At 49.6% G+C, this 27296-nt stretch overlaps 1 protein-coding gene across 1 annotated transcript in view; it reads right to left on the reverse strand.

Annotated features, from left to right (window-relative positions):
* Positions 1-590: 590 nt before the first annotated feature.
* SRRM4 (serine/arginine repetitive matrix 4) overlaps positions 591-27296 on the reverse strand; it is a 44443-nt gene continuing 17737 nt past the window's right edge. The window contains exons 2-13 of the mRNA XM_054392848.1: positions 24683-24826; positions 21898-21981; positions 20816-20887; positions 19102-19128; positions 18372-18422; positions 15480-15578; positions 14364-14526; positions 5350-5687; positions 3537-3758; positions 3182-3292; positions 1484-1624; positions 591-852 (exon numbers count right to left, since the gene is read on the reverse strand). Of these exons, the coding sequence (XP_054248823.1) occupies positions 591-852; positions 1484-1624; positions 3182-3292; positions 3537-3758; positions 5350-5687; positions 14364-14526; positions 15480-15578; positions 18372-18422; positions 19102-19128; positions 20816-20887; positions 21898-21981; positions 24683-24826 (1714 nt within the window). The remainder of the gene's footprint in view (positions 853-1483; positions 1625-3181; positions 3293-3536; positions 3759-5349; positions 5688-14363; positions 14527-15479; positions 15579-18371; positions 18423-19101; positions 19129-20815; positions 20888-21897; positions 21982-24682; positions 24827-27296) is intronic.

Here is a 27296-nt window from a genome sequence, read left to right on the forward strand (position 1 = left end):
ACGTCAGGAGGGATTTCTAGCCTTCTATTTATAAGCAGGGCCTGGGTGAGCAGCAATAAATAAATATTCCCTCATGGAAGAGGCCTGCTGCAGAGTGGGTAGAAATTCTGGAGGAGAGTCCCAGTGGACCTGGTATTTGCCTTGATGGGGACAGGTCACCCCCTTTCATCAAAGCTTCCCAGCAAATTCCTCCCTAACTATCTCCCTCCAATAGAAATAAATCTGCTGGCTCCTGGTTTGGCAGAAGAGCAGGGAGCTGAATTCTTTCCTTTGGACCAGCTGGCAATGCTTCAGAGAGTGGCAGCGATGGGGAGATGGGGATGTCAGGGAGGATGGAGCAAGGTCTGTCCTGACAGACCCCCTGTAAAGCACCAACCCTTCTTCCAGCCCTGGCCTGGGGAGCTGGGACCCGTCCACCTGCTCTGCCAGCTGGCTGTACCGGGCACATGAGGGCTCTTACTCCAAGCTGGGGAAGGGGGACCTGGCACTGCCACCACATCAGTATCGAGGATGATTGGTATCGATGGCCAGGTAGGTGGGAAGGAAGCAGAGAATGCCAGGAATTTGGAGGTGGCCGAGGGTTGCACTCCCTAACGACGGAGGCTGTCGGAGCTGCCTCCTGAGTCATAGCTCCTGCTCCTGCTGCGGCTGCTCCTGGGGCCCGAGCTGTGGCTGTGGCTCCTGTCCTCAGTGCTGCTGCTGCTCCAGCTCCGGCTCCGGCTTGTTCGGTAGCTGGAGTAGCTCCGGCTGCGGCTCGGGGAGCGGCTGAAGCTGCTGGACCAGGAGGAATAGCTGCTGGCGCTGCTGGAGGAGGGGCTGGGCCGGTAGTAGGGGATGGGGCGCTTGCGGGCACTGCAGGGACAGAGACATGGGTTACCAGCAACTCAGGGATGGACTTACTGCCAAAAGCCCCAAAAAGATACTTTGCACACTTGACCTGTTCACTCTGCACAGCACTCCCCCAAAGTGTGACTGTGTGTATTTTAAAGAAATAAACAGGACAAGATGAAGTATCTGACAGTCCTTGGGATTCAAACCAACCACTCCTACAGCCCTGGGGGATGTCCCAGGCACCAGTCTGAGGAGGGGCTCAGCTTGATGTCTCAAAGAGCCCTCAGCATGAATGTTAGAGTCAATATTTGACTCTCTCCACTGCGTGGGACTTCTCTCACAGGAGAAGGTGAAATAAAAAGCCTGTGGGGCGATGCTCCTGGCACCTGATGGGTGAGTCCCTGCCCTGACTTTGTCTGCTTTTTGTCTTTCGCTGTTGTAAATGAGGCCCCCATCCCAGCCTCCCCCTGCCTATGGCTGGAATTCCCCAAGCTCCAGGAGGGGCAGAAGGGCCTGCTGATCAGGCTCAGGGAAACCAGTCTCCTGCTGCAGAAACCTCCACTGGCAAAGGCTGGGACCAAAGGACAGCCCATGTTGGCCTGGGGAGTGCCAGCGGAGCCCATCTCCACCTGATGGGACCACATCCCCTTACCTTGTGATGCGCCGAGCTTCCAGGTGGCTGGGAGAGTCTCTCCTGCGCTTCCTCAGGGGGGAGTAGGACCTCCGCCGCCGCCGCCGCTCCCGCTGGGACTCCTTCTCGCTGGAGCTGTACTTGTGCTCTCCCTCACGGTCCCTGGGCAAGGCACAGGTTGGGAACTGTCACTGCTGGGCTTTTGTGGGGTGGGCTTTGAATGTGGAGGCAACGAGACGTGAAGGCACACATGAGATGAGCAGGGCACACTTGGCTCCAAAAGGAACCACTCTAGGCAAAGCGCTCTGGTGGCATCAGCCCTGCACACACTTAGCTGGATAAAGACCTGGCTGGACAGATGGACACCCATTAGTTGTGTCTGAGAGCTTCAGCAGTGTCTCCTGCTGGCCTTGCACTGCCAAGATAAGATGGCTTCCATGTACCTGTGTCTGTGGATGCACACTGTACTGAGCTTCACTGAAACTGCTGTTGCTGGCCGTGCTGCAGAAGCAGGTGAGAAAGCCCCACGTGAGCAGAGGGCTCGGTATCCCTGCAGGGCTGGCAGGCTCACCAGGAGGAGTGCCAGTGTTGCTATGGTTTTCCCTTTTGTTGAATTCCCCTACACGTCAGCACAGGCCTTTCTGTGCTGTGTGGCTGACTTCATACACCCTGCTCAATGCCATCTGCAGAGCAACATGTTACAGGGCAAGGGCCTGATCCTTGCACGCAGGAAACGTTCTCACCAGCTGAGGGATTGTTACAGCCTGCAAGAATCAGACCCTGGCAATGTAACATTTTGAAGGTGCAAAACGTTCACACCAGAAAAATCTGTCCAAAGGCATCTCTAGGGCTGAGCTGTGAGATGGTGTCTTTTCAATGGCAGGTGGAGGAAGCAGAGTTGCCTGGACTGTGTCTTCCTCTGCAAGACTGTGTGAGTGGCAGCATGAAGGTACCTGGCATCTGCCCACACAGGAGGGGTCACTTGCCAGGGCCTGACAGGGCTTTGGCAGAGCTGTGACTGAAAAACAGAGTATCTTTCCATGCTGCAGTAAGATCCCTGTCTGACAAGGGCTGCAGGCTTCTCCAGCAACGAAAGCTGTGGGCAGATCCAGCTGGAGCCTAACATTCTGCCCACCATTTGCACCAGCACGACAGAGAGGGGCACTCTCTGGGTTTTCCTGTGAGGCATCTCCCACTCACATGAAGCCCTGCCAAACACCACTGAGCAGCCATATGTGCACTCTTTGCTGCACAGCATGTACCCCACAAGGGCTCAGACTGGAGGAACAGCCACTTCACATGCTCTGAGTGTGAGGTACCATGGTGCTTCAAAGCCAGGGATAACCCAGCTCTCCTTTCCAGCAACCTACCCCCCAAAGTGCTGTGTGCTAAATTCCCCTGAGTTAGTGCAGGGCAGTCCTTGGCTACAGGAAATCCATTTTTCCTACAGAAAGTGAGAGGCTCTTCTCTGGGCTCTTCCCTCTGCCATCAGCACCAGCTCTGGGGCCATGAATGGTGAGGCCATCACAACACACTGCCACGTGCCTTACCCTGTGTCCAGTGGACTCCCTCTCACCCTGATGCTGAAGTGCACAGTGAAGAAACTGAGGGAACAGTTTGGGGATGGCAGGAGCCAGCAAGTGTGCTGGAGCCCAGACAAGAGCTGGAGGCAGTGGGAAGGCATGAGGCAGCAGATATCACAAAAGGAGCGAGCCGTACCTGCTAGGGCTGTAGCGGGAGTAACTAGGGCTCCGACGAGGCCTTGAACTCCTGCTCCCAGGACTTTTTTTGCAGGATTTGGAGGAATAGCTGGGGGAACGTGAAGAAGACCTAGAGACAGGCAAGAACCATAGAAGAGTTAAAAATGGTGGAGGCTGAACCAAAGTCTTCCAAATCTGGGCTCACGCCCCACATGTCAGGGTCTTGGCTGAGCTCCATGTGGCCAATTCACCCCAAGCCCCTTGGATCCCTAGGTACCCCCCAAACCCGGATATCTGCCCTGCCAGGAGCTTGCCAGCTTACAGAGTTAGCCATTGCCCAGGATCACAGAGACAGCTGTTTTACCTGGCCTTACCTCTTTCCTGAAGAGCAGGACCTGCTCCGGGAGTAGCTGGGAGAAGCCCTGCGGTGTGAGGAGCGGGAGCGGCTGGAGCAGCTGGAGCCAGGGGAGGATCTGCCCGTGCTGGTGTAGGACCCGCTGCGGGAGCATGGCCTCAGCGGGGAGCTGTGGGTTGGGGATGGGAAGAAGTTTTGCTTTTTCTCCTCCGAACAGCGGAGACACAAGGACAGGCACCCTCTGTGAACATATATTTGGATGGCCATTGAAGCTGTGCCTGAACTGGGACAGTCTCTGACTGAGGGGAGCACCATGCTCCAGCCAACAAGTTCTCCCAACCTCCCATTCCCCAGTGGGATCGAAAAAGACCTCCCAGCTCCACTGGCTGCTATTGCAAGGAGACCCCATGTGTGTGTCTGTATGTGTGTCAGAGCCCCAGAACTCATCCTCCAGGCTGTGCCAGGGAAGGGCTGTGGGAGAGGTCGCAGGTGGTGTAAGGGGCAGCAGTTCTGCCCCAAGCCTTGACACACCAGAGGTGTCTGTTGGCATAGCCTGGGCCAGCCTGGTGAGTGGTGCAGGCCCTGAGGAAGGAGCAAGGTGAGAAGTGCTGGAGCCAGGAAGAGCCCAAGCAGCAGGCAAGGGCCCGTGCTTCAGACTGGCTGTGGAGCAGCAGGAGCAGGCACTGAGCGGGCACATCCCATTACCTTTGGACAAGGAAGCTCCTCCACTTCCAGAAGTTCCCTGGGTATGAACTGGGGTTAGAACCCAGCAGCCAGTGCCAGCTGCAATCCCAGCTTCGCCCATGTGAAGGCAGAGTTATCCCATTGGAGTCACAATGTGATTAGCATAGACAGCCCTAAAATTTTACCCTCTGACTGAAAATCAAGGGTTTGTTTTTCCCAACACCAGTTCCCCTGTCTCCCTCTCCTCAACCATTCCGTGCTCCCACCCCCAGAACACATCCTGACTCTAAACTTTCAACCTTCAAGACCTGAGGGCCTGAGCTGGAATAGCTCCTAAACACTACTGCCTGAACATAGCCTTGGGTACCAGTCACTGAGCTTCACTGCCTTCATCCCCAACATCACCTGGCAGAACCCCAGGAATGGAAGCTAGCATTTGCTCCCTTCTCCTGATGATGACCCGTGGCACTGGATGAGGGTTTGACTCCTGGCCTCAGTCCTGATGCCCCATGGCCCCAGCATAGAGCTGCTACTGTATTACCCTGCAGCCAGCAAGGTACTGGCCCTCCCTGTGCTCCCCCACCTGCAGGAGATGCTATCTTGTCACCCAGGACCAGTCCTGAACGGGCTGGGAAGGAGCAGGCTGGATCTGGCTCACTGGACAGGTGAAAGAACTGCCTGTGATGGTTTAGTGAAAGTTAACTCCGTTTCCCTTCTCCACAGTAAGCAGGGTGGGTGGAATTAGCACAGCAACCCCCTTGATGCACCTTTCAGGTTTTGCCCAGAAGGGCCAGTGACTGTTTTCTCCAGCACAGTCATGTCCAGCTGAGCAGGGACGTGCTCAGCACATCGCTGGACCTAGGGCCAGATCCTGTATTAGCCACATTCATGCCAGAGGAGCTGGGACAGGCAGTGCCCAGGGGTATGATGGCTGGGTTTTCATCTTCCTCCTTAGGCTACAGTACTGGTCATTGCTGGGTTCTAGACTCCAGACTGGCAAGACCGTGGGTCTGAATTCTATCTAACTGCCTCCAGACCACAAAGGCTCCCTGCCAGCTCACCACTGCAGATGGCCAGTGGGGAGGAGATACAGAGCAACAACATACCAGGTATTTGGCTGCCAGCAGCAGCTACTGGTAATCACTGACCTTCGGTCTTGTCCCTGGGCATCTGGAGACAGATTTTCCAAAGCTGTTCCCTTGGTCTGGGAAAAGCAACTGGTGAAGGAATTTCCTGAATCAGAGCTGTTATCGCTGTTGGCCAGTTTGGGCTTCCCGGACGAGAAGGCATGGCCAAAGCCACCATGGACTAGACTTCTTTTCTCCTGGCTGTCCTTTGACCTGGATGAGCTCGTTTGAGTGGAGGGAGGGGAGGAAGTATCGTTTCCTGAGTCATATTCATGATACTCTCCATTCTGGCTGGCTAGGTTGCCAGGCGGGCTGTCTGTTTTGGTAAAGAGGTCAGCAGAAGACCCTGACTGAGAGATCTGAAAGCAAAAAAGCCATTTGGCATTGTTTGAATGGGGTTTTTTTTTTGGGGGGTGGGGTTTGGTTTTACTTTGCTTTTTATTTTTGTTTGTTTTTCCTTTTTTTTTTAAATAAACCCAGAAATTTTATCATCATAATGCACTGTAACAAAAGAAAAGGAAAGAAACAAAGTAAGAAAGAAAGAAAGAAAAAAAAAAAAAAAAGAAGAAAGAGGAGAAAACAAAACAAAAGCACATTATCCCTGAATGAAAACCACAGTAAAAAGAAACTTCTTTTCCCCCTGCTATGGTAATGGGAAGATTTAGAGATCATGCAAAGAGCTATCAGCATGCAATTCATGTTCAACAAAAGCTCAACAAAGTAAATGGGCAACCAAAGAGTTAAAAGAACTAACTAGATAAATAAATAATAATAATAGTAATAGTAATAATAATAATAATAATAATATAATGGTGTAACAGAGGACAAAGCCCTTATTTAACCTTAAAGAGGGGGAAAAAAAGAATAATAATAAAAAATTATGATATATACATATTAAAAAAACTATATAATCCTTGGAAAGTAAAGGAAAAAAAAAAGAAATTAAATCGTAAATGAGTGAATTTTTTAAAGCTTCCTTAATAAAGAGGCTGAATAAATATCACTAAAATAAGCAAAGAAAAAAAAAACCTAAATTAAATTAAATTAAGGGCTTCTGTACAAAGTAAAAACTGGCAAAGAAATGAGGTTATTGCTTTGAAACTACAAAAAAAAAGGGGGGGGTAAAAAAAAAAAAAAAAGGGAAAAAAGGAGGGGAAGGGGAAAAAAGAAAACTCCCTCTGGAAATAAAAGGTATACAGATACTTCTTGGTGTGCTTTTTCCCCCTGGAGAAGATAAAGCTAATGCACTCGAGTGACCTCTAATAAATTCCCTGGTGTCTTGCGGATAGCATCCACTTACCCATCAAGAACTCCTCCTTTAGTAGGTAAGGTGTAAGAAAAAAGGAAGAGCGGGCAACATAAGTCCATCATTAGAGTCTCAAATTACATGAAAAAAACATCACCCCTCTCTTCCATCCACACTGCCAACTGCTCGCTGCCTCCTCTATGCAAATGCCGCTACTGCCTTTTGTCTGCTCCTTGTCTCCCTTTATTATGCAGGTTTGTTTCCTTCTGCTTTGCAATGAGGCTGCCCAGCCCCTTCCTGCGGGCTGATGGCTTGCGCTGAAAAGTCACAGCTTGCACCGAGTCCCCTGGGGTTTCATGGACATGACAAAGGGAACTCAAGTGAGGAAGAAGAAAAAAAACAACAAAAAACTAGTAGAGGAGGATAAATATCCCCCTGGTGCTGAACTGGAGACTTCTGGGGAAGGGCTGACAGACTTGCTCCTGCCAGCCTCTGAGTGGGGGTTCAGCTGTGACCTGACTGGGCTTTTGTTGGTTGCTGAAGCCAACAGGGTCAGCAAGGACCCCAAACCCACAGAGGCTGTGCTGGGCAGGGTTGTTGTCTGGGGTCTTGAGCACTGTCAAGGCGACTTGCATCACTGGAATATTTTATGGTTCAATTTTAACTCCACTGGCATTTACCTGAGCCAGTCCAGGAATTTACCAGCACTGGGAGTAAGGCTGTTAGTGCCGATGTTTGCTCTTGCCATGAGGTGGGAATTAGGGCCAAATGTGGACCCACCACATCCGCACTCTCCTGTGGCCTTCTCCTCTTTCACTCAAGTGCTCTGCTCTCTGCATTCCCACCCACAAGGTTCAGTCCAGGGTCCTTAAAGGGTGGGCCACATAGGTTTGGTTCTCCCTACTTGGGACAGTCCTCCAACATGTTCCCAGCAAGCCATGCTCCTGCAAACACCTGCACATGTCCTCACACCACACTCCGGGGCACACAGTGCCCTTCCCTCTGTGCCATGCTCTTCACACTGGGTACCTAGGCAATGTCATGTCCTCACAAATCTGGGTTATTCTGAGCCAAGAAAAACACACTGCAATGTTGGTAGTACCTCAGGGAGCAGAGGAGACCTGGACCAGCTGTCATACAGCAGGGACAGGGCTCCTTTCTCATCCACAGAGGGGTTACAGACCCAGCCTGTGTCACTGTTTACACGAAGCTCCTTCATCCCATCAGATGGTGCCTTCACACCCACCCCCCTGCCAGTAGCATCTGATCTGTGTTCCTGGAGGTGGGGTTTGCTCACACCCTAGTTCAAGAGGTGCTAAGTGGGACAGGGATGGCTGACTCAGAGGCATGTGCAGCAGCTGAAACCAGACTGGAGCTGCCAACACACAACACAGCTCCCAGCACACAGTCCTTGCAGTGATGACTGCCCACAATATCCTCACACTCTGGAAACACCTGGAGCTGGAGGATCTCCAAGTACTGCCTGTGTTGCTAGAGAACAACTGCTTCTGGGACAGTGGACAGAGGGACAGGAGATATTTCAACTCAGTAAATCCATACCAGAGCTGTAGACTGCCCCACCCCCCACCTCATACTAACTTTTAAGCTGTGTTCAGTCCTAAGTGGGAGGCATTGAGAGCCTCAGCAGCAGATATGGGAAATGAAGTGATCCTTCTTCTCTAGCCAACTTACTCCAACACAGAAGACCTGGACAGAGAAAAAACATCTCCCAAATGTTCCCAACTAGGAATGAGTGGAGACACATTGCAAGTCCTCATTTCAGCATCTGCTACTGTTCCTTGCTAATTCTCAGCTCTAGCACTTCTCAGCTTTAGTATTTCTCTACCAGTCCTCATTTGCTCCAGTAGAAATTGGAATGTCAAAGACAGACAGTCATCCAGCTAGAGCCTTCACCAATTCTGTCTGAAGCCCTGATGCCACAATCAGAGCCCCAGGAGAGCTGGGTTGTACTTTCAGACAGGGCACAGGTATTTTTAAAAAGATGGGTTATGGTTTGCATTAGGTCTGACCCTAACCAAGAGGGAACCAGCTTCTGACCCCTTCTCATTCACCAGCCTTAAACCACCACATGTGGACTCCCTTGCTACAGAGGTAAGAAAAACCTGACCCCAGCATGCTCCCAATCTAAACCAAAAAGCCTTTTACAAGAAATATAGCAGTTTCTTAGCATTTCTACACCAGTTTTTAAGACTGCCATTGGGACCTGGGACAGCTGCTTTTGCTTTGCCTTCACTGAAGTCTACTTTCAAAGTAGCAACTGCTGCAAGCACATCACAAATTCAGTCATGACTGGGGGATCAACAGGCTCCTGGGTAGCTCAGCATCTGTGCTAGCAGTTCTCAGGGAAGAGGCAACACGTGGATACCAGTGAAATACAGAGCCCATAGTTCTTGTGAGAGCTGGAGGGTCTGGCTGGGTAAGGCAAGTGCCATGGCAGGGACACAGCAGCTTCCTAGCCCCACTACCTTGGGGCAGAATCACAGAATTGTCAGGGTTGGAAGGGACCTCAAAGATCATCCAGTTCCATCCTCCACACTGCCAGGGACAGGGACACTCTCTGCTAGATCAGGTTGCTCAGAGCCACATCCAGCCTGGCCTTAAAAACTTCCAGGGATGAGGTTTCTACCACCTCCCTGGGCAACCTGTTCCAGTGTCTCACCACCCTGATGGTGAAGAACTTTTTTCTAACATCCAACCTGAATCTACCCACTTCTGGTTTTGCTCCATTCCCCCCAGTCCTATCACTACCTGACACCCTAAAAAGTCCCTCCCCAGCTTTCTTGTAGGCCCCCTTCAGATACTGGAAGGCCACAATAAGGTCTCCTTGGAGCCTTCTCCAGACTGAATAACCCCAACTCTCTCAGCCTGTCTCCAGCCCTCTGCTCAGCCAGAAGGTTCCTGTAGGCTCTGGAGATTTCTGTCCTGTGGCAAGAGCCAGGACAAGCCCCAGATACTCGATTTCCCTGTCTGCTCAGATGAATTTCCTATCTGCTGACCTTAGCTTTGCTTCTGGTCCCGTTTTACTGCTTCTGAAAGGCCTGCCAGCCACATGAGATGGAAAGATTGTCACATCTGAAAGCACTGTGTGGAGCTCAATTGAATTCTGATGGCTTTTTATTTTTCTAGGCTGTCTTCAAAGAGTCTGCTCTTCCATGAATCCAATTTTCTCTATGCGAACATTTGGCTTTCCCTTCCCCCCCCCTCCCCCCAAAATAAGTAATTAAATAATCTCAATGAACTTTGCTTCCTCCAGCTTTCAGCAGGGGACCTACTGCTGCCCTCAAGGGAACCCAAGATATAGATATAGATATAGATGATTTTTCTGTTTTAAATCATTATTTAATCTAGATGAAGGGGGAGTAGAAATGAGGCCCTCACTCATACTTCAGACTAATTTTGAGTGCCATCCTCAACCAAAAGGCCTAATAGGTTACCCAAATACAATCACTACTCTTTCAATTAAACTGAACAAGTCCATTTGCTGTGCTGCAAACAGCCCCGAGGCAAGAGATGACTACACATTTTCTCAGCCATAAGGGGACTGAGACCCATCAAGGAGCAGCACGGCACAGCCTCATTTCTAGCTGGAGGAGTTCTTCCCTGAGTCTTTTGTCTCTTGTTTTGCCACTTCAAAGTGGAGTTGATTTCTTTTTCAGAGGTGCATAATGTCTCCCTTTTTCTGTGTTGTAATAATGAAAGGAACAAAGAGCTTGTGTCAGTGACCTCGTGTCAGCCTTGCTCTTGGAGAGGGTGTGGGAGACATCTGCTGAGGAGCTGTAGGCATGGGGAGCAGCACCTGCTGAGAGAGCCTCTTTGGGGGAGCCAGCCTGTGTGCCTGGTCTGGGGTACCTCCATCTGCCAGAGCACAGGGAGCTGGGGAGAGGCTTTTGCCTGGAGGAGATGGGCTCACCTCTGCTGACAGTTTGGCCAGCCTCTTATTAAGGGAGTGCAAAACCCAGCAGTGCTGCAGGAATACAGCATAACCCCTTTTTGCACAATTATGAATCCTAGACTCAAGGAATATCAAGTGGAAAATAGCTTTCCCCCACCCCCCACTAGATGGAGAGTTCAGGGTAAGGATTTCTCTACCACAAGGGCTAAACTAAGTGTAGGAACATGGAGGCAATGGCACAACTCTCCCTGCAAGGTCAGAGCTTGGGTTATTTAGGGCTGGATGGCAACATTGAGCAGCCTGGCTCACAGATCCTCTGCTGGGAGTAAACCTTGGAAAATGCCAGGCAAATCTGCGTTCCTTCGCAAAGACCTTTTCAGCCTGCTAGCGTTCACCTAGTGCTGTGTGACCCAGGCCAAGGTGCCCCACCTTGTCCTGGGCCAGGCTGGCACTGCTTTGGAGCAAGGGTTTGCCTTCCCCCACCTTCTTGGGTACTTGGTGTACAGCTCAGCCCAGTGCTGAGCTGAGAATTCATCAGGCAATAACCAGGGGTAACCTCAGTCCCCTGGCTGCGAGGGGAGGAAAGGAAAAGTAAAAAGAACAGCTTCCATATTTATGGAAGGCTGTGCCTTTCTGCTCTTCAGAGACCCTGTTTGTTGTCAGAAATGTGCTGCCTAGCAGCTGAAAGAATAGTTTTATAGCTAAACATAAACCCAGGTGAGGAGACAACAGCAAGCCAGTGTGCAGGTCTAGGCCAAGTTGTTCTGAGCCTTCCTGCACATGCTGCCCCAGCACCTATGCCGTGTTTCTACCTTTCTGCAGACACACGGGCACAAAGACAAGCAGCATCAGTATGGAACAACCATACCTCACTGAAAACCTGGCTCAAGCCTGTGTCAATTTGTGACATCATACATGAGCTTCAGTAGAAGCAAAGGAGCTGGCAAGGAAAGGCTGTGCAACTTGCAGTTATCTTCATCAGGTACAGCCAAGGCACTTAGGTTCGTACCCTGCAGGTGTTCATATTGCACTGCTCAGATGAAAGCAGAGTGGCATGTCATAATGCATCTGTGTTGGTGTGGAATAAAGTGTCTGCAGCAGGTATGGGGTATGCTGTTCAAAAATAGATGCTGTGTATTCCCCACAGTTTCTCTGCATGCTGAGGCACAGACCCACCAGCATGTTCTTAGTAGGTGGCTACTGCAGCTGCATGGGGCTAAAGAGAACAAGAGAGAAGCTTGGAAATTCCCTGCCAAAAAGAAAAGCAGCAGAGAATTTGGGGGTGTTTCTGCATGTGTGCATGCATCAACCTATGCATAAAGGCAAGAGGGAAAGAAGCAGCAAGGTAGATGCATGGACAGGGCATTATTTTGAATGCTTTATCCCTCCAAAACTGGCTTAAAAAGTAAATTCTTTAATTTGAAAGTGCTATAGCATGACCTCAGAGGAGTACCTGTATTGTCTCACTGGGTCTCTTCTGCACATTGGAACAGTCACTTTGCTTTGGAGATAGGACAATGAATCCCACCAGGTAAGGATTAGGAACCCAGTCCAGAGGGAAGGGTAGGGAGTGTGACACACCAACCCCCACGGTGGACCAAACCATGGTATTTTTGAATCCCAGTTTTGGAATTTTCCACAAAAATCTTCTCTTTCCCAGTAGTTTCATTTTTGATGTGTGATCAACATTTTCTGCAAGAGCATATTTTATTTTGGAACACATTCTGACTGCTCTCAAAGTAGAGTCTGACAGAACTAAGCATACTTACAGAGAAACCATTTAACTCACAAGAAGGAGATGCATCAAAGAGTTGTGCACAGTCATTAATAAATGAGATTTAAGTTCTCATTCCATGTTTCCCTTGCCAGCTTTGAGTACAAGATATTTAATGACCTTATTCAGAAAAATTTCAGGGGCAGCACTTAACCAGAGGCTTCAATTTAAAGAAGTGCTTAAATGTGCTCTTGAATAATGTCCCAAGGGAGGTTATTTCTTTTGGGGAACAAAAGGACACTAGTGGGTTGCATAGTAAAGTCACTGATGCCTTGTAGTCATTGAAATATTTGCCTGTGTTATGCACCAGGGTTCTGATGACTTTTACTTTGCATCCATCCCCTGCATCTGTAACCATAAAACTCTGCTTTTTCCTGCCCTGCAGCTTGCGTGCTCATTTACCCCAAGAGAAGCAAGTGGAAAGGGGGAGTGCAGCATGCTTGAGTTTAGCTCATTTTAAAGCTTTTACAGTTTTAAATTAGAGTTTACACTTGCTCAGGGAACAGAACAGCTTGCAGTCGGCCTCACAGGACTCAGGGAGCCTGGCTTCAGAGAGAGGAAACCTAGTACCAATTAAAAACCAGGCTTAGCCTTGAAAACATTTCTGTGAAATATGTACTTTGAACAGCAACAACAACAACAACAAAACCTACAACAAAACATACTAGAAAGAAAAAGAAAAAAGAAAACCCAACCCAAACCAAACCAACAAAACATCAACCAAACCCTGGTCACATGATGGGAGTCTTTGGCTGGCTATTTCTTGGGAGGAGCTCTTAATTCATTCCTGCTTTCTTAGGGTAACAGAGGGCAACGCCCCAGGCTCCTGGCAATAAAAGCTTCTTATCTTGTTATTCTTTCTAGGCATGTGCTCACACACACGTGTCTAAGTGGGGTGTGCAGGTTCTGCTCTGCACTCTACCTTATATGGTTTTCCAAGCAATGACTCATATGTACCACACACTCAGTAGCTGTATGTAATGAGAGCAAACATGCATATCTATAACGCTGAGAGGCAGCTTGTGCCTGTCTGGACCCACGGCTCAGCGCTGTGGATCCTGAGCAGAATGCTGCCTGTGTGTGTGAGGGGAGCAAGGCTCTCCTCTTGCTAGCACTATCTACCTTGTATCTCATGTACCTGCTGCCTGTGGCTGAGCTATTTCCAACTGATGGCTAGCCCTGGAGGAGAAAATCAGTTCCCCATTATATGCCACTTGGGGGCTTGGAGGACTCTGTACTCAAGACACCTCTAAACATTACACATCCACACTCGTGAGTACCAGATTCTGCACTGTCTTCAGCCCTGTGTAGCAATTTATTTCTCCAGACTGCATGTCAGATACTAACACCACCAAAGACCATCACACCTCTGCTTGCAGCTACCAGGAACAAAGGGGAAACTTGCCATGGAAAAGGAAAACTTCCTATCTATCTGTATCTAATATTCACCTCCTTCTCTTGCTCTCTCAACTCTAAGGCATGCATTAGACCATTTCTTTCCATGTATATGGAAAAACATCCCAAGGCACTGTGCCTGATTTTACCCTTGGCTGCACATGCAGTTCCCATTAGCATCACTGAGAGCTGCTCCCAAGTTCCAAATCTGGCTCCTGGGCTTGTCAGTCCAGAGCAGCAGTGATCCTAGAAGGATCCTGATAGTCAGAAAACATCCTCTGCCAATAGTCACCAACTCATTAAATGTAAATGTTCCTTTTATATATGTTTGATTCCCTGTCTTCCCCTGAAGGACTAAACTTTTGGACATGAAGACCAGTGAATTAAGTTCACATCCAGCTGAGCAAAGACTGCATAACAAACTCTTCCCTCTAAAATACCATTGCTGGAAGCCACTTTTGGTTAAATGTCCTCAATTCATTATTCATAGGCTAGAGCCTTTGCAAATTCTTCCCCTCTCCAGCCCCACCCTTGGTGTGAAAGTGCTGAAGGAAGGAATGACTTTAAATATATAGGAGAACAGCACCATGAATAAGTAATGCAGTTTTAACCAACTTTGTCTAACATTGCTGTAATTGAGTTATAAAAATTTCATATCAGACTCCCGTGGCTAGTTCAAGCAAAGAAGCAGAGTGTGTAATACTTACTACTTCCTTAGGAGACAGGAAGCTGTAGAGTGGGAGGGTCTGGCTGGCTTTTGGGCTGGCCTGAACCTCTGCAGAGGAGCTTCGCTTTGCTGTGATCTTTGAATGGTGCCGGGAGCGTCTTCGCCGCGTTTTGCGTCCTTCCTCCCGAGACCTGGCTCTGTGCCTCCAGAAGACATGAAGAGCAGGGCTGTTACTCCTCAGTATTGCAGCAGTGCCCTTTACCAGCTCCACAGAAACCCTGGGCAGCTCTGTGCTGAGCCATTGCATGTGGGAAGAGGTCTCTGTGCAATCAGGAGGGGAAGAACAGGGGTGTTTTGATTTTCTACTTTTAAAAAAATATTTTGCATCCAGACTTTGGACCTTAACCTCAGATTTCAGCCCCAGCTCATAATTTCAATGGTGATTCAGGGCAAACCACACTTTTTGCACAGCCTTGAATGTCCCTATGGCAATGGACCTCCAAAAGACATGCTCTGCTTTTGCAGAAGCATCCCTCCAGTTACCGATTGTGTTCCTCCCCACACTAATCTTCAGCTTCTCATCAGAAAATTCCCAGTAGTTAGGAGGAGGGAAGTGGGAGAGTGGGGGTTGTTTTGTTCAAGTGCTTTCAGAAAACCTGAAACATGAGCCCATGGTGGGTATTAACTATGTGACTTGGTTTTGCAGTGATGCTGGGTCTAGCACCAGCATCCACTTAGCTGGCCCAAGGATGCATCTGTCATCCACAGGACAGAGAATTTAATCAGGTCAGAGTGGCTATAGATTGCCATGGGCAAACATATTTCCATTGCTAAGACCATGTTTCCTGGGACATCAGCAGTACAGAGCCCTTGGGCTGGGGAAGAGAGATTAGACTGGAATCAGCTGTCCACAGGCTGATCATCAACAATGGGGATTAGAAGTGACTGCTGGACTGAGGAGCTGCAGCCACTGCTCCTCGAGGCAAAACCCCTTCATGGCTGAGACCACAAGAAGCTCAACTCCCAGGATGCCATATAGCTGCTACCAGAGTGGGATGCGGCTCTGCACGGAGAGTTTGTGGGCCACAGTCTACTGCGATGCCTGAGCCAGTGGGAAGTCCTGCAGGATGCTCAGGTCAGGAGGCAGTGGTGTTACCTGCTGCGGCAGCTGGGGGAGCCGGAGTCGGAGCTCTCCGAGCGAGAGCGGCCGCGGCGGTGCCGATGGCGGTGAGACTTCCGGGCACGCCCACGAGAGCTTGAAGAAGCAGAGAGGAAAACCAGCCTTAGACTAGCAGATGGGGGAGATGCAAGAGCTGGAGGCTGAACTCACTAACATGCGAGTCAGAAAGGAGATCTGGGTTTTAATCCAAAGGGATCGGTGTATGAAGTGTTGTGCAGGACACCGAGGCTCCAACCCTTCATAGCTATGCTGACATGAGGGCAAGCCACCCTACCCAAGTCTGTGGCAGTGTTTTAACTACCAGCTCCTAGGCTGGCCTGTAGCCTGCTGGGGGAGTACCTATGGACTAGCATGCAGGAGCAGAGCAGACAGCACCAATCCTTTCTGCTTTCAAGACTTTAAACAGCTATGTGCTTGCCTGCTCATCTGCTTGCCCTTCATCCTGTGGCCTACACTGAGACAGCCAGGAAAGAGCCTGAGCCTTGCTGGGGAGCAGTGGCTTCCTGGGCAACCCATCACAGAGCTCTAGCCCTCACACTTCTTGCTCCAATCCTCTCTGTAGTGCAGGCTCCTTGTTCAAGGCTAGATGAGCTCCAAATAACACTTAGCTTTCCTCAGTCTCTCTAGGTGGGAGGGCTTAGCCAGCCCTATGGACAGCTCTTATGGTTGCTATATAAACATTATGTACAGCTTCCCAAACTGCAGCCTGCCCCATGCACAGGCCATGCATGAGGGGCAGGACCATTTTACCTGGCTTCTTATTGGTGTCCAGCCACTTCTCCTCCCTTCTGACAGGGTCACAGGACAGTTACCAGCAAGCCATGGGCAGGGACCCAGGTTCAGTGCCCTGCTACACTTCCCTTTGCTCCACTCAGGCTGTTGCTGATGGCTGCCTCTGTTGCCTGTGCCAACAGCTGAAGTCCTGCATGCAGATAGCAGGGCAATGTGTAGCAGGCTACCTGTCACCTTCTGTGCCCATTTCCTCTCATTGTTGCTCACCACAGCACTTATTTTAGATCTGGTAGTGTAACCATCTGCTCAGGCTGGCATCACTGTGCCAGCAGGCAAAGCTAGCAATGGGGTAGCTGATGGGAACAGTCTGGTTTCATGGGCAGTCCCTGGTAGCACTGATAATGAGCTGCTTGGGCAGCACTTAGCCATTTGCAGCTACAAAAGCCCAGTGAATCAGTTGCTGGAGAACAGCAGTTCCGTAAGACAAAAGGGCAGCCCCTGGGGTAATCACTTGAACTCTGCCTGGCTGTTTCCCCCAGTGCTTTTCTGATCCTGTGCTTACATATTTTTAAAAATATTTCATATTTCCTTATTTCCATACAGCTGAAGTCAGCAACACTAAACATCTCCCCCTCACATGGTGGATGGGCATGAAAATCCCCACATTTGCTCTTCACCCCCTGCATCAGTCCCTCCAGTTTAAGAGTTTTCTCTTTCTGCAGGAGGAAAAACTGGTCCTGTGTGATTTAGATAACCAGTTGCTCAACACAAAGATAATCCAAAGCAGTGTGATTATATAAAAATCCTGACCTGAGGTGGCTCATGGGACCTGTCTGATCCACATCTGGGAGCTAGGAGAACTTTGCAGAACCTGGGAGTGGCTCAGCTCTGATCTGTGAGCTGAAAGATGAAGCTTAAGGCCTTGGCCAGCTTATCCCCAAAGAGCAGTTCTAACAGCTCTCATTCCTCTAGGTCAGTTTATACCAGCACAGGGCATCTGATCTTTGGTTTAATCACCCTGTTAGGCTACTGTATACTGGCCAGAGCTATACTGGCTGGGGGAGATATCTGCTTTTGCTGATAACCTGGGAAGCCACTGAGATTTCTAGATGCATAGCAGCCCATTTGAGAGAAAAAAAATAAACACACAAAAAGGTGACCATACTACCTAACAGGCAGAAACTATAGAGAAAATGAGATTGGCTTTCTGCATGCACTAGAGATAGCCTGTGCAGGCAGTACAACACACTCTGCATCTTGTGGGTTCCCAGTCTCTTCAGTCCCAGCCCATACTGGGATGACACTGGCACTGTCAGAGACTATTGTTCCTCTGTCGCTTTTCTGCCTCAGGGATAAAGATTGTGTTGGGAAGAATTAAAGGGCAAGTCCTACTAATACCAGATTTCCACCAGCTAGTTCAGTTTCTGTCTGTAGCAGGCTATTCCAAATCCCAGCAAAGCCAAACAGGGGCTTGGTACCCAGGGTTCAGCTCCAGAGTTGTGTCCTTGCTCTAAGTGCAGGTGAGAACCCACAAGATGCAATTCCAGGAAGAAGACAAAGTAGTGAAAACCCAAGAAGGTTAACAAGCCTTCCTTCCAGCCCCAAGGAACCACATTTTATACCATACCCCTTGACTGTCTGCCCTACAGCATAAGGATTGTGCTCTGCTAAGATTCCAAGGCAGATGTCCCTCTGCCTTCTGCTCCCATTCAGAAATTTGATTGTACTGTATGTCAGGAGTAGCCCCTACTGTAACCTGCAAAAGGAGCAAGCCAGGAGGAGCTAAGGCCCTTCTCAGTAAATGTGCCAGTCTGCCCTTTGGGCAGTGGAGGCCATGGGTTTGAGTTGCTCTCACCAGAAAACTGCTCAGGACTGGATGAACAAGACACAAACCTCCTTGTGAGATACAAAGATGAGGTGGCACAAAAGAGAAGTAGAAAAAAAGATCCCCAACCTCTGCAAACCCTTTTCCATTCCAGCAAACCCAGAATTGCTGGGTTTAGCTGCAAAATAATCCTGAGAATTGCTTAGGGCTCTGCAGTGGGTGTTAACTCCAGGGGACCCATCGCATCAAGCACTTCCTAGCCCCACAGCTCTCTGCAGGCTGGGCAGGGAACTCCATGAATTGCTACTTACTGTTTTTTGTGTTTTCTTTCTTCCTTTCTCTTACTTTTGGGGCTTGAAGAACTAAATAAGAAATGGCTAATTAATTCAGAGATTTCAGTTCAGATACAAAGCTGCACAATCACACATCAGTGATACAGCTGGATTGCTCAAGAGCGTGCAATGAAAACAAAAGGGATTAACGATTCTGCAGCAGCACAGGGGGTCTGGATGCCTGCTGACAGATCTAGCTCATGGGCATGGCCAAAAAGGATCCTCAAAGGGATCAGTCATCTTGGTGGCTTTACATTTTCCCACGGAGAAGGTCAATAGTTCTTGATACTGCCCACACATGTACTGGAATCTGGAGAGTTCTTCCAGTACACACCTGCAAAGCCAGTGAGTCCAAGAGTTTCAAAGATGGGCACTGCTGGGGGCTGCCATACTCTTTGCAAATGAAGCCTTTTGAGAAATGAAGGCTCAAGACGCAGGATGCGTGCAACAGGGATGAGGTTGCCTGTAGGTAGGTTATACCAGTTATGTGCTTGATTGCACAGCTTGGACTGGAGACCTGAGGAATGCATAAGGCTGAATAGGCAGAAAGGATCCCCAGACCCACATAAGGAGCCAGGGGGATTCCACAAGGAGACACAGAAGAAAAGTTTCTTCTGCCCCCACCCAGGGAACATCAGCCTTGTGAGATTTTGAAAAGACTATTAAAATCATATTTCTAAGAGACTACCCACACTTGTTCGACTCTTACCTGTGTCTTCTCTTCTTTGAGGATAACCTGCAAGACACAAATATGTATGTTGAATACAGGGGCTCACAAAACTAGAAATTTAAATCAGAGAAAACATGCTTAGGCCCAGTGTTAGAGTGAGCATTGTGAGAAGATCTCATGTACCACATGGGCAGAACAGCCCCAGCTCTCCTTTAGCCAGCTGGCAAGGGGTAGCTGAGAAATGCTGGTGTGGTAGAAATGACTAGCATACTCTACAAATAGCTGAGAATAGGATCCTCAGGATAACAAGTCTATAGAGATCAGATGCATCCCCTGTTCCTGGTGGGTCCCTTTTCTCTGCTACTGCCTCCACAGTCTTGCACTGCACTTATTCTGAGGGTTTTCTGTATGAAGGACCAAGCAGCAGCCAAAGGGAAAAAAAAAAAAAATCTTTTCTATATATTCCAGAGAAGCCTCACAGCCAAACCAACATCCTGCCTCAGACTTGCCTCCTGGAGCATCCCAGGGATGACACACTGTGCTGGCAGTCCTTGTAGAAAACCCTGGGAGCATGGAGAATTCTCTTCCTTGCAGCGAGGCTTGGCCCCAGTACACTGCACAGTCTGCTGTGTCTCACCTTACCTTGGAGCACACCGTACTGCAGAAGACCAGGCCTAGGGGTCTAAGCTCTGCCTAGAGGGACTGTGAGATTGCCTGTGGTGAGGTCAGTTGGCATTTGTAGCTGAAGTGTTACCAAGTGTTTGGAATTAATCTCCATTGCTCACTAAGACTTAATGTTTTATCATGCTACCTTTTGGGACCAGTTACAGCTTATCCTTGGCTTGCAAGGGCATTAATGGGTACTAAAGGAGCATCTAACCCAGGGCTTCTTTCAGGAGATGGCATCCATAAAGGAGCCTAAGAATCCCTTCTTTGGAAGAAAGTATTTTGAAGGATTTTCTATATCCTTGCCACTCTTCCTCCCTCCCTTGTTTTTTAAGATTCAAGCTCAGCTTTTCACACTGTTATCCATTTTTGATAGCATCTGTCTTTGGTTCAATGTATTATAAATACATGAACTTTCCAAGGGAGATGGCATCCACAGTTCTCTTCAAATATTGGTTTAATGATTGAGAGAAAACAGTGAAATATTTGCAATTTTAAAATTTAATCATGTTCTTTAAATTAAAAAGAGACTTCAGGAGGAGAACATGGAGGCAGTCACCCAGGGCTGGGAGAGAAGACTGAGATGTAGATGAGGGAAGGTGGTCTGAGTCTTTTCCTGATCCCAGCACTGACACTTTCTGCAGGATGGGGGAAGTGCAAGCCTCAGGCACTGGTCCCATTGATATCCCCAAGGACGGGCACGAGATGAAATAGGACAGCAAGGACAAGAGGAAGAGGCTTTTCAGACTTTGTGCTGGTTTGCCTCACTTGGTTGTTTTCCTCCCCCACACTCCAACGGCTGAGACTTATCTGTGCTGGGTGCACATCCTGTTTTGTGCCCTCCTTGCCCAGCAAGATGCTGCCTCTGTCCCTCCTCAGCTCTCTGGCTTTCACCTCCTGACTGACCCCCAACATCTGGGCAGCTGTTATGAAGAGCCAGGTGCTTGACACCTCTCTGAGTCTGCTGGGCTGGGCTCATCCAGCTCTGACAGCTGTGATTTCTTCTACCCCTTGTCCAATGCCCCCCAACAGCCACTGCAAGCAGGGAATGATATTTTCAAGGCAAAAATTAATAAAATAAAAATACCTGTTTCTTTTTCGCTTCTTGGAGCTTTTCTTCTTCTTCTTTTTCACAGGTGAGGGGCTGTAGGAGGGAGACCTGAGGAGGCAGGGGAGCATTAGGGACTGCAGGGCTGCCCCCAGCCCTCCATGGACACCCTAACACTCACCCAGCCACCAGCATCCCCCCAGGGCAGAGAGGGGCCAGGGTCTCACAAGGACCCCCAGGACAGGCTGCAGGGTGAGCCCTGACCTGGCCACTGCTGCCCTGAGGGCAAGAGCCACAAAATGGTGGCAGCTCCCTGGGCCTGCTCAGTCCCTCATGCCTCCCTGCAGCCATTTGACCCAGCCTCCATTTTATACCAGCTTCCTTCCCCTTCAGCCAAGGGCTCCCTGTTCCCATTTCCACCAACTTCCTTCCCGCCCCCTCAGCCAAAGGCTCCCTGTTCCCATTTCCACCAACTTCCTTCCCTCCCTCTCAGCCAAGGGCTCCCTGTTCCCATTTCCACCAACTTCCTTCCCTCCCTCTCAGCCAAGGGCTCCCTGTTCCCATTTCCACCAACTTCCTTCTCTCCCTCTCAGCCAAGGGCGCCCTGTTCCCATTTCCACCTTCCTTCCCTCCCTCTCAGCCAAGGGCTCCCTGTCCCCATTTCCACCAACTTCCTTCTCTCCCTCTCAGCCAAGGACTCCATGTTCCCATCTCCACCATCTTCCTTCCCCCTCAGCCAAGGGCTCCCTGTCCCCATTTCCACCAACTTCCTTCCCTCCCTCTCAGCCAAGGGCTCCCTGTTCCCATTTCCACCAACTTCCTTCCCTCCCTCTCAGCCAAGGGCTCCCTGTTCCCATCTCCACCATCTTCCTTCCCCCTCAGCCAAGGGCTCCCTGTCCCCATTTCCACCAACTTCCTTCCCTCCCTCTCAGCCAAGGGCTCCCTGTTCCCATTTCCACCAACTTCCTTCCCTCCCTCTCAGCCAAGGGCTCCCTGTTCCCATCTCCACCATCTTCCTTCCCCCTCAGCCAAGGGCTCCCTGTCCCCATTTCCACCAACTTCCTTCCCTCCCTCACAGTGGAGGGCTGCCCATCCTGTCCCACCACCATGGCTATCCTCACCTCCTTCTCTTCTTGCGGCCAGATTTCTTCTTCTTCTTCTTCCCCCGGGCTGGCAGTGGTGCACGCTCCCCATCACATGAAGGGCTGAGGAGGAGGCGGAAAAAAAAACCCCAACCAAACAATGACAATTAAAAATAATCAAAATAAAACCTGAATCAGCCCACATGGGACTGCTCCCTTCAGCCCCCACCTCAGGAGCAGAGATCAGTATTCATGGTGGACCTGGGGCACGGGTGTCTGCCTAATTACCCTCTAATGAATGATTTGGTCATGGTTTAAATGAAGTATCTCCTCCACACAGGTCTAATGGAGATATAATGAGACAGCTCCTGTACACCACTGATTATTTAAAATATGTTTGCTGAGGTTAATGCCTCTGTAATGGATTTATAGGTTTTGTTGCTCTTTGTAAATATGCTTTAAATAATTAATTGGCATTTAATTTGCATACAATAATTATTGCAAACAGATGTACCTGACTATAATAAAGGACTTGACATATGGTAAGTAGCAATTGATTAGAAATGTATATATTTATTGAGATGCTATGATAATTCAATGAGATATGCATCTCTTACACAGTTGTTAAGCCTTGGGAGAAAAAAAAAGTCTGCTGTAAATTAATTTCTTTTTTAAACATATGATGCCAAATCAAATTATGTTTCACTGAAGAGCAAATACCATGGTTAAATTAATTCAGAGCACTGGAGTGAAAATATGACAGATACTTTGTGGCTGCTCATTAAGCAAAGCAAGCATTTGTAAACAGGGGGGCAGCTGGTGGCAGCCTATGGATCCCCAGGTCTGGCTGTGGATCCCCAAACAGATCTGGGACCAAGGTTTGCAGGGGGCACAGCTAGCTCCCCAAAGCCTCTGCAAAATCCCTGTTGGAAAAGAGGGTGTTGGGCTTGGGCCTCTGTTTCCCCACTTCTCGCTCTGCCAGCAGGAGCGGTCACTAGCAGGGAATGTGTGACAGTCACCTTTCTGCAGAAAGAACAAACATTCTGGTTAATAAAATCACTACAAAGAGCAAACATCACTCTGGGGGAAGCACTCTGGCTCCACTGCACCCTGACACTTGCTTGTCTGGGGCTTGAATTACTACCAAAATAGCATTAGCCAAAAAAAAAAAAAAAAAAAAAAAAAAAAAAAAAAAAAAAAGAAAGAAAGAGGCAATTGCTCAGTGCTTTTAATGCCTTTTTTTCCCCCAATTGCTCTGCAAAACAAAAATGTCTGCCAGTCCTTCTGCTATGACCTGTGAATAACTGAGTGCTGCATGCTTCTGATGCAGTAATCTGAGGTGCAACCATGCTGTAGCCTGAGAAGCAATCAAGTACTCCTTTCTGCTTAGTGCTCCCAGGTTTTTCACCAACCAACAGAAGGGTTGCTTTGGGACAGGGCACACTTTGGGCTTGGTGGGTCTCTTTTCTGCAGTAAGGTAGAAGAAATACATTTTCCAAGCAGACGACTTGTTGCTCAGCTTTCTCCCCCAAACCACCCTCAGGATCTCTGCTAAACCACATACCTGAATGCTGATCTCAGCCCCTCAGTCATCAGTATGCTCACCCCCAGCTCCCTTGCGCTTTTCCCCAGCACCGATTTTAGCTCCCTAGAAAACAAACCTGGCTGCATCTCAGCCTTCCCTTGCCCAGGGCCCTGGCCAGGTACTGCCAAGCCAAGGGAGACCAGGGAGAAACCTCTGGCTGTGCTGTGCAGCTGCAGGCAGTATCTGTCAGAGCCCTTCTCCCTCTTGCAAGATAAAGCCTTTTGCCTTTGATGTGGAAGCTTGCTCCCCACACTGATCCAATTTTAATTGTTTCTCTGTGATTGTAATCAAAGTCTAATTAAAAATACAATTTAGATTATTGTTCTGGTTAGCCTGAAATCTGAAGATATGAAATGTGCTTTCTTGCTCTTTCTTCCCACCATCTTTAAGCAAATGGGGAGGCTTTAATCCCAGAGACAGTTTAACAGGAAGAGCTTAGAGACCCTGGCTGCTTCATTCTTCACTTACCACATTTGATTCATTCCACCCCCCCCCAAGGTGTCAGGGGCTAACAACAAACTGATAACAAAGCTGTCTCCTGATGAAGCCAGCGCTGCTGCTCTGAGTTAGGTGTGGGGAGAGAGGAATTGCTGAGGGTGATGCCCTGGCAAGGATGCCCTGCAGAACCAGTAGCACACAGGGATGCTGGCAGATCATCTTCCAGCCAGGGCACTTTGCAAAGAGGCTGTCAGAGCAAGATATGGAGTGGAAGCCTGGAGGAGTCTCAGAGGGGACCGTATCACTCTCTACAACTGCCTAAAAGGAAGTTGTAGTCAGGTTGGGGTCAGGCTCTTCTCCCAAGCAACTAGTGACAGGACAAGAGGGCATGGTATGAAGCTGCACCAGGGAAGGTTTGGGTTAGATATTAGGAAGCACTTCCTCACAGAAAGGCTGATTAGGCACTGGAATGGACTGCCCAGGGAGGTAGTGGAATCACCATCACTGGAGGTCTTTAGGAAAAGATTGGACGTGGCACTTGGTGGTGTGGTTTGGCTGATGTCCTGTGTTAGGTCATAGGCTGGACTTGATCTCAGAGGTGTTTTCCAGCCTCAATAATTCTGTGAAGGTTTGCAGGCGTCTCCTGCAAGCACACTGCAGGAGAGTTCACACAATCACAAACCTTTCCTGTGCACTCACAGTGTCATTTAAGCCACCCCCGGGTCTCCCCGCCCCCCTGGGGGAACAGTTACGGACACCTCCTCACTTCGGGGTGACCCTGTACAGAGCCCTGGCTCCTACCTGCGTGACCTGTGGCGAGCATGGTCCCGTCTCTCCTTCCCTTTCGCGCAGCCGTTGGTGGTGGAGGTGTCCTTGGCTGCGCGGCCGCTCAGCTTCTCGGGCCGCCGGTCCTCCGCGGGGTACGGCAGGCAGCTGAGCGTCCCGCTGCGGGAGCAAGGGAGAGGAGGAGCGATAAACAACTGTCCTTGCGGCTGGGCTCGCCGGCTGAAGGTTTCCCACGGCCTGGGGAGCCTCCTTTCCTTTAGGCAGGCAGGACCTGTGCTGCAGCGAAGGAAAGCTGCAGGTTGTTCGTGGACTTCCTGAGCCTGCAGTGGGAAATGCTCCACCAAAGCTCCTAAAACCCCCATTCTCAAGCTGCCTCCCAGCACAGACACGCTGTGCTCAGCTTTCAGGCAGAGGTGCCAGGAGCACCATGCAGCCAAGGAGCAGCTGGACATCCCCACGACGCTGCAGGGACAGCACAAGATCCAATGCAAGAGCAAAGGGCGATGGACCAGCACTCCTAGACATCTTCCTCTGTGTTATGGGTTCTGGCTCCCCAGCTCTACAGAGACAACACTGAGCTTGCAGTCTTGTAGAAAACCAAAGGGGGTAAAAAAAAGCTTTTGCATGTCAAATGCCAGTCTCCAAGCCTGCTGTTGTATTGCCAATACCTTGCCACACACCCACGTCCTATCCCCACCCCAAAGGGTGCTTTGGCTGTAGAGACCATCACACATGGACAATGGGGGAACAAGGGGCTGGGGCCAGATGCAAGCTGCACATCTAGGAAGTTATACGGTGCCAAGAGGTTTGTTAAGAGCAGTGTGATGCTAAAATGGCACACTAGCCCACATTAGGCACAGCCAGAGACTTGCCTGCCCCAGCCATTAGCAAAATTTATTTGGGGCTGTAATTGGGCCAGAAGCACCTGCAGAAGAAAGATCAGCCCTCTCTCTCCACCTGTGCTTTCTCTCTCAAGAAACTCCCACTTTCTCTAATAGCTGACTTGTTCTTAGAGCCCATTTTGTATGGCCTGAGCATTTAAGGATGTGCACCAGGCAAAGAGAAGAGGTAGGAATCAGCAGGGAGAAGCTGGGTGAAATATTTGTGGCCCCAGATATGCAGCAGGTGATGGTTCCTCTGGCTTGAAAAATCTATTACTCTGCTTGAAATAAATCCCTCAGTTGCTTCCCAACATCTATGTTATTTTTAACCATCTGAGAAGCTACATGGTTAATTGCTTTCTTTGTGTGAGCTAATTAGCTTGTGGCCTTTTCCAAGCCCCTTTTGAAAACACTCTTCTGAGGCTCAGTCATTAGAATCCATTAAAAATGTCCCCAAATTAATGACCTGTGCAAACCCTGGGCTGGATCAGCTCCAGCAGCAGAGGCAGGAATGCCCCTCTCCAGGCTGGGGGCACACTGGGGCACTGCTGCCTTTCAGGTGGGACCTGGATGTGGTAGGCAGTGTCCCCTTCTCACCCCAGCTCCTGCTCCTTGGGATTTTCAGGTCCTAGGGTTAAAACATATTGGCCTTGGGGCACCCAAGGACTCCTGTCCTGCAACACTCAGGGAACCATTTCTTCTGGGCATGGAAGTAATTATTGATGGAAATAATTATTCTCCAATTCCATCAAAGGCTGGCTTCAATTCAACCAAATGTTCTCCTCTGATGAATACTGAGAGTCACTAACACTCTAAACTGGTTGGTAATCCCCTTGCATTAAGCTCCACAGACGTTGATTGAATATATATATAAAAATGTGGGGGCTTTGGTTGTTATCTTTCATGTCTTTCATGACTGATATAAAAGTGCTTGCAGTTTGGTGTGAACGATTACTGTGGCCTCAAAAGAGAGGATTATCACACCTTCCCCTGCCAGTCTCTGCCTGCAGCAGAAAGGAGAATGCCCCTGCAAGTGCTTTGCTGGAGCCAGCCCCAGGAGGGCATCGAGGTGATGCAGCTGGAAGCACAGGACTCGCTCAGCACAGGGGACAGGGACAAGTGCTAGAGAAGGCAGAAGGAAGAGGAGGCAGGAAGGATGCTCAGGGTTTGCCTTGCTGGAGGGCAGCACTGCTCCATCGTGGGAAGGAGGGCTGAAGCCTTTTCCTGCCCAATGTATTGGTTCATGTTTGTCCCTAAGGATGCTCTCCTAGCCATGGGCAGCTAGGCCAGGACAAGGCAGCTGCTCACCCCTCCTGCCTGCCCTCCAGGTTTCTCCATTTCCATTAGACAGTTCAACTGCTTACACTCATTTTGCTTTTTCCTTTCTTTCTTTCTTCCATGCAACAATCCAGCCTGTCCATCAGACCTGTTCAAAAGCAGCATCCCTGCCCCTGACAAAGACACCCCAGACAGCAGGGCACCTGCTGGGCTGCTGCAGCCAGCTCGGAGCAGAACATGCCCTGTGTGATGAGACACTGGCCCACATTACCCAAAGAGGTGTTAGATGCCTCATCCCCACAAACATTCCAAGTTAACTGATCTAACCTTCTCTAGTTGAAGATGTCCTGCTCACTGCAGGGGGATTGGACTAGATGAAATTTAAGGGTCCCTTACAATCCCAAACATTCTGTGATTCTGTGCTGCGGCCTCTAGGGCCGTAGGTGAGCCCCATGGGTGAGTCCTTGGGG

The sequence above is a fragment of the Indicator indicator genome, chromosome 26, assembly GCF_027791375.1.
Source record: "Indicator indicator isolate 239-I01 chromosome 26, UM_Iind_1.1, whole genome shotgun sequence".
Classification (NCBI taxonomy): Eukaryota; Metazoa; Chordata; class Aves; order Piciformes; family Indicatoridae; genus Indicator; species Indicator indicator.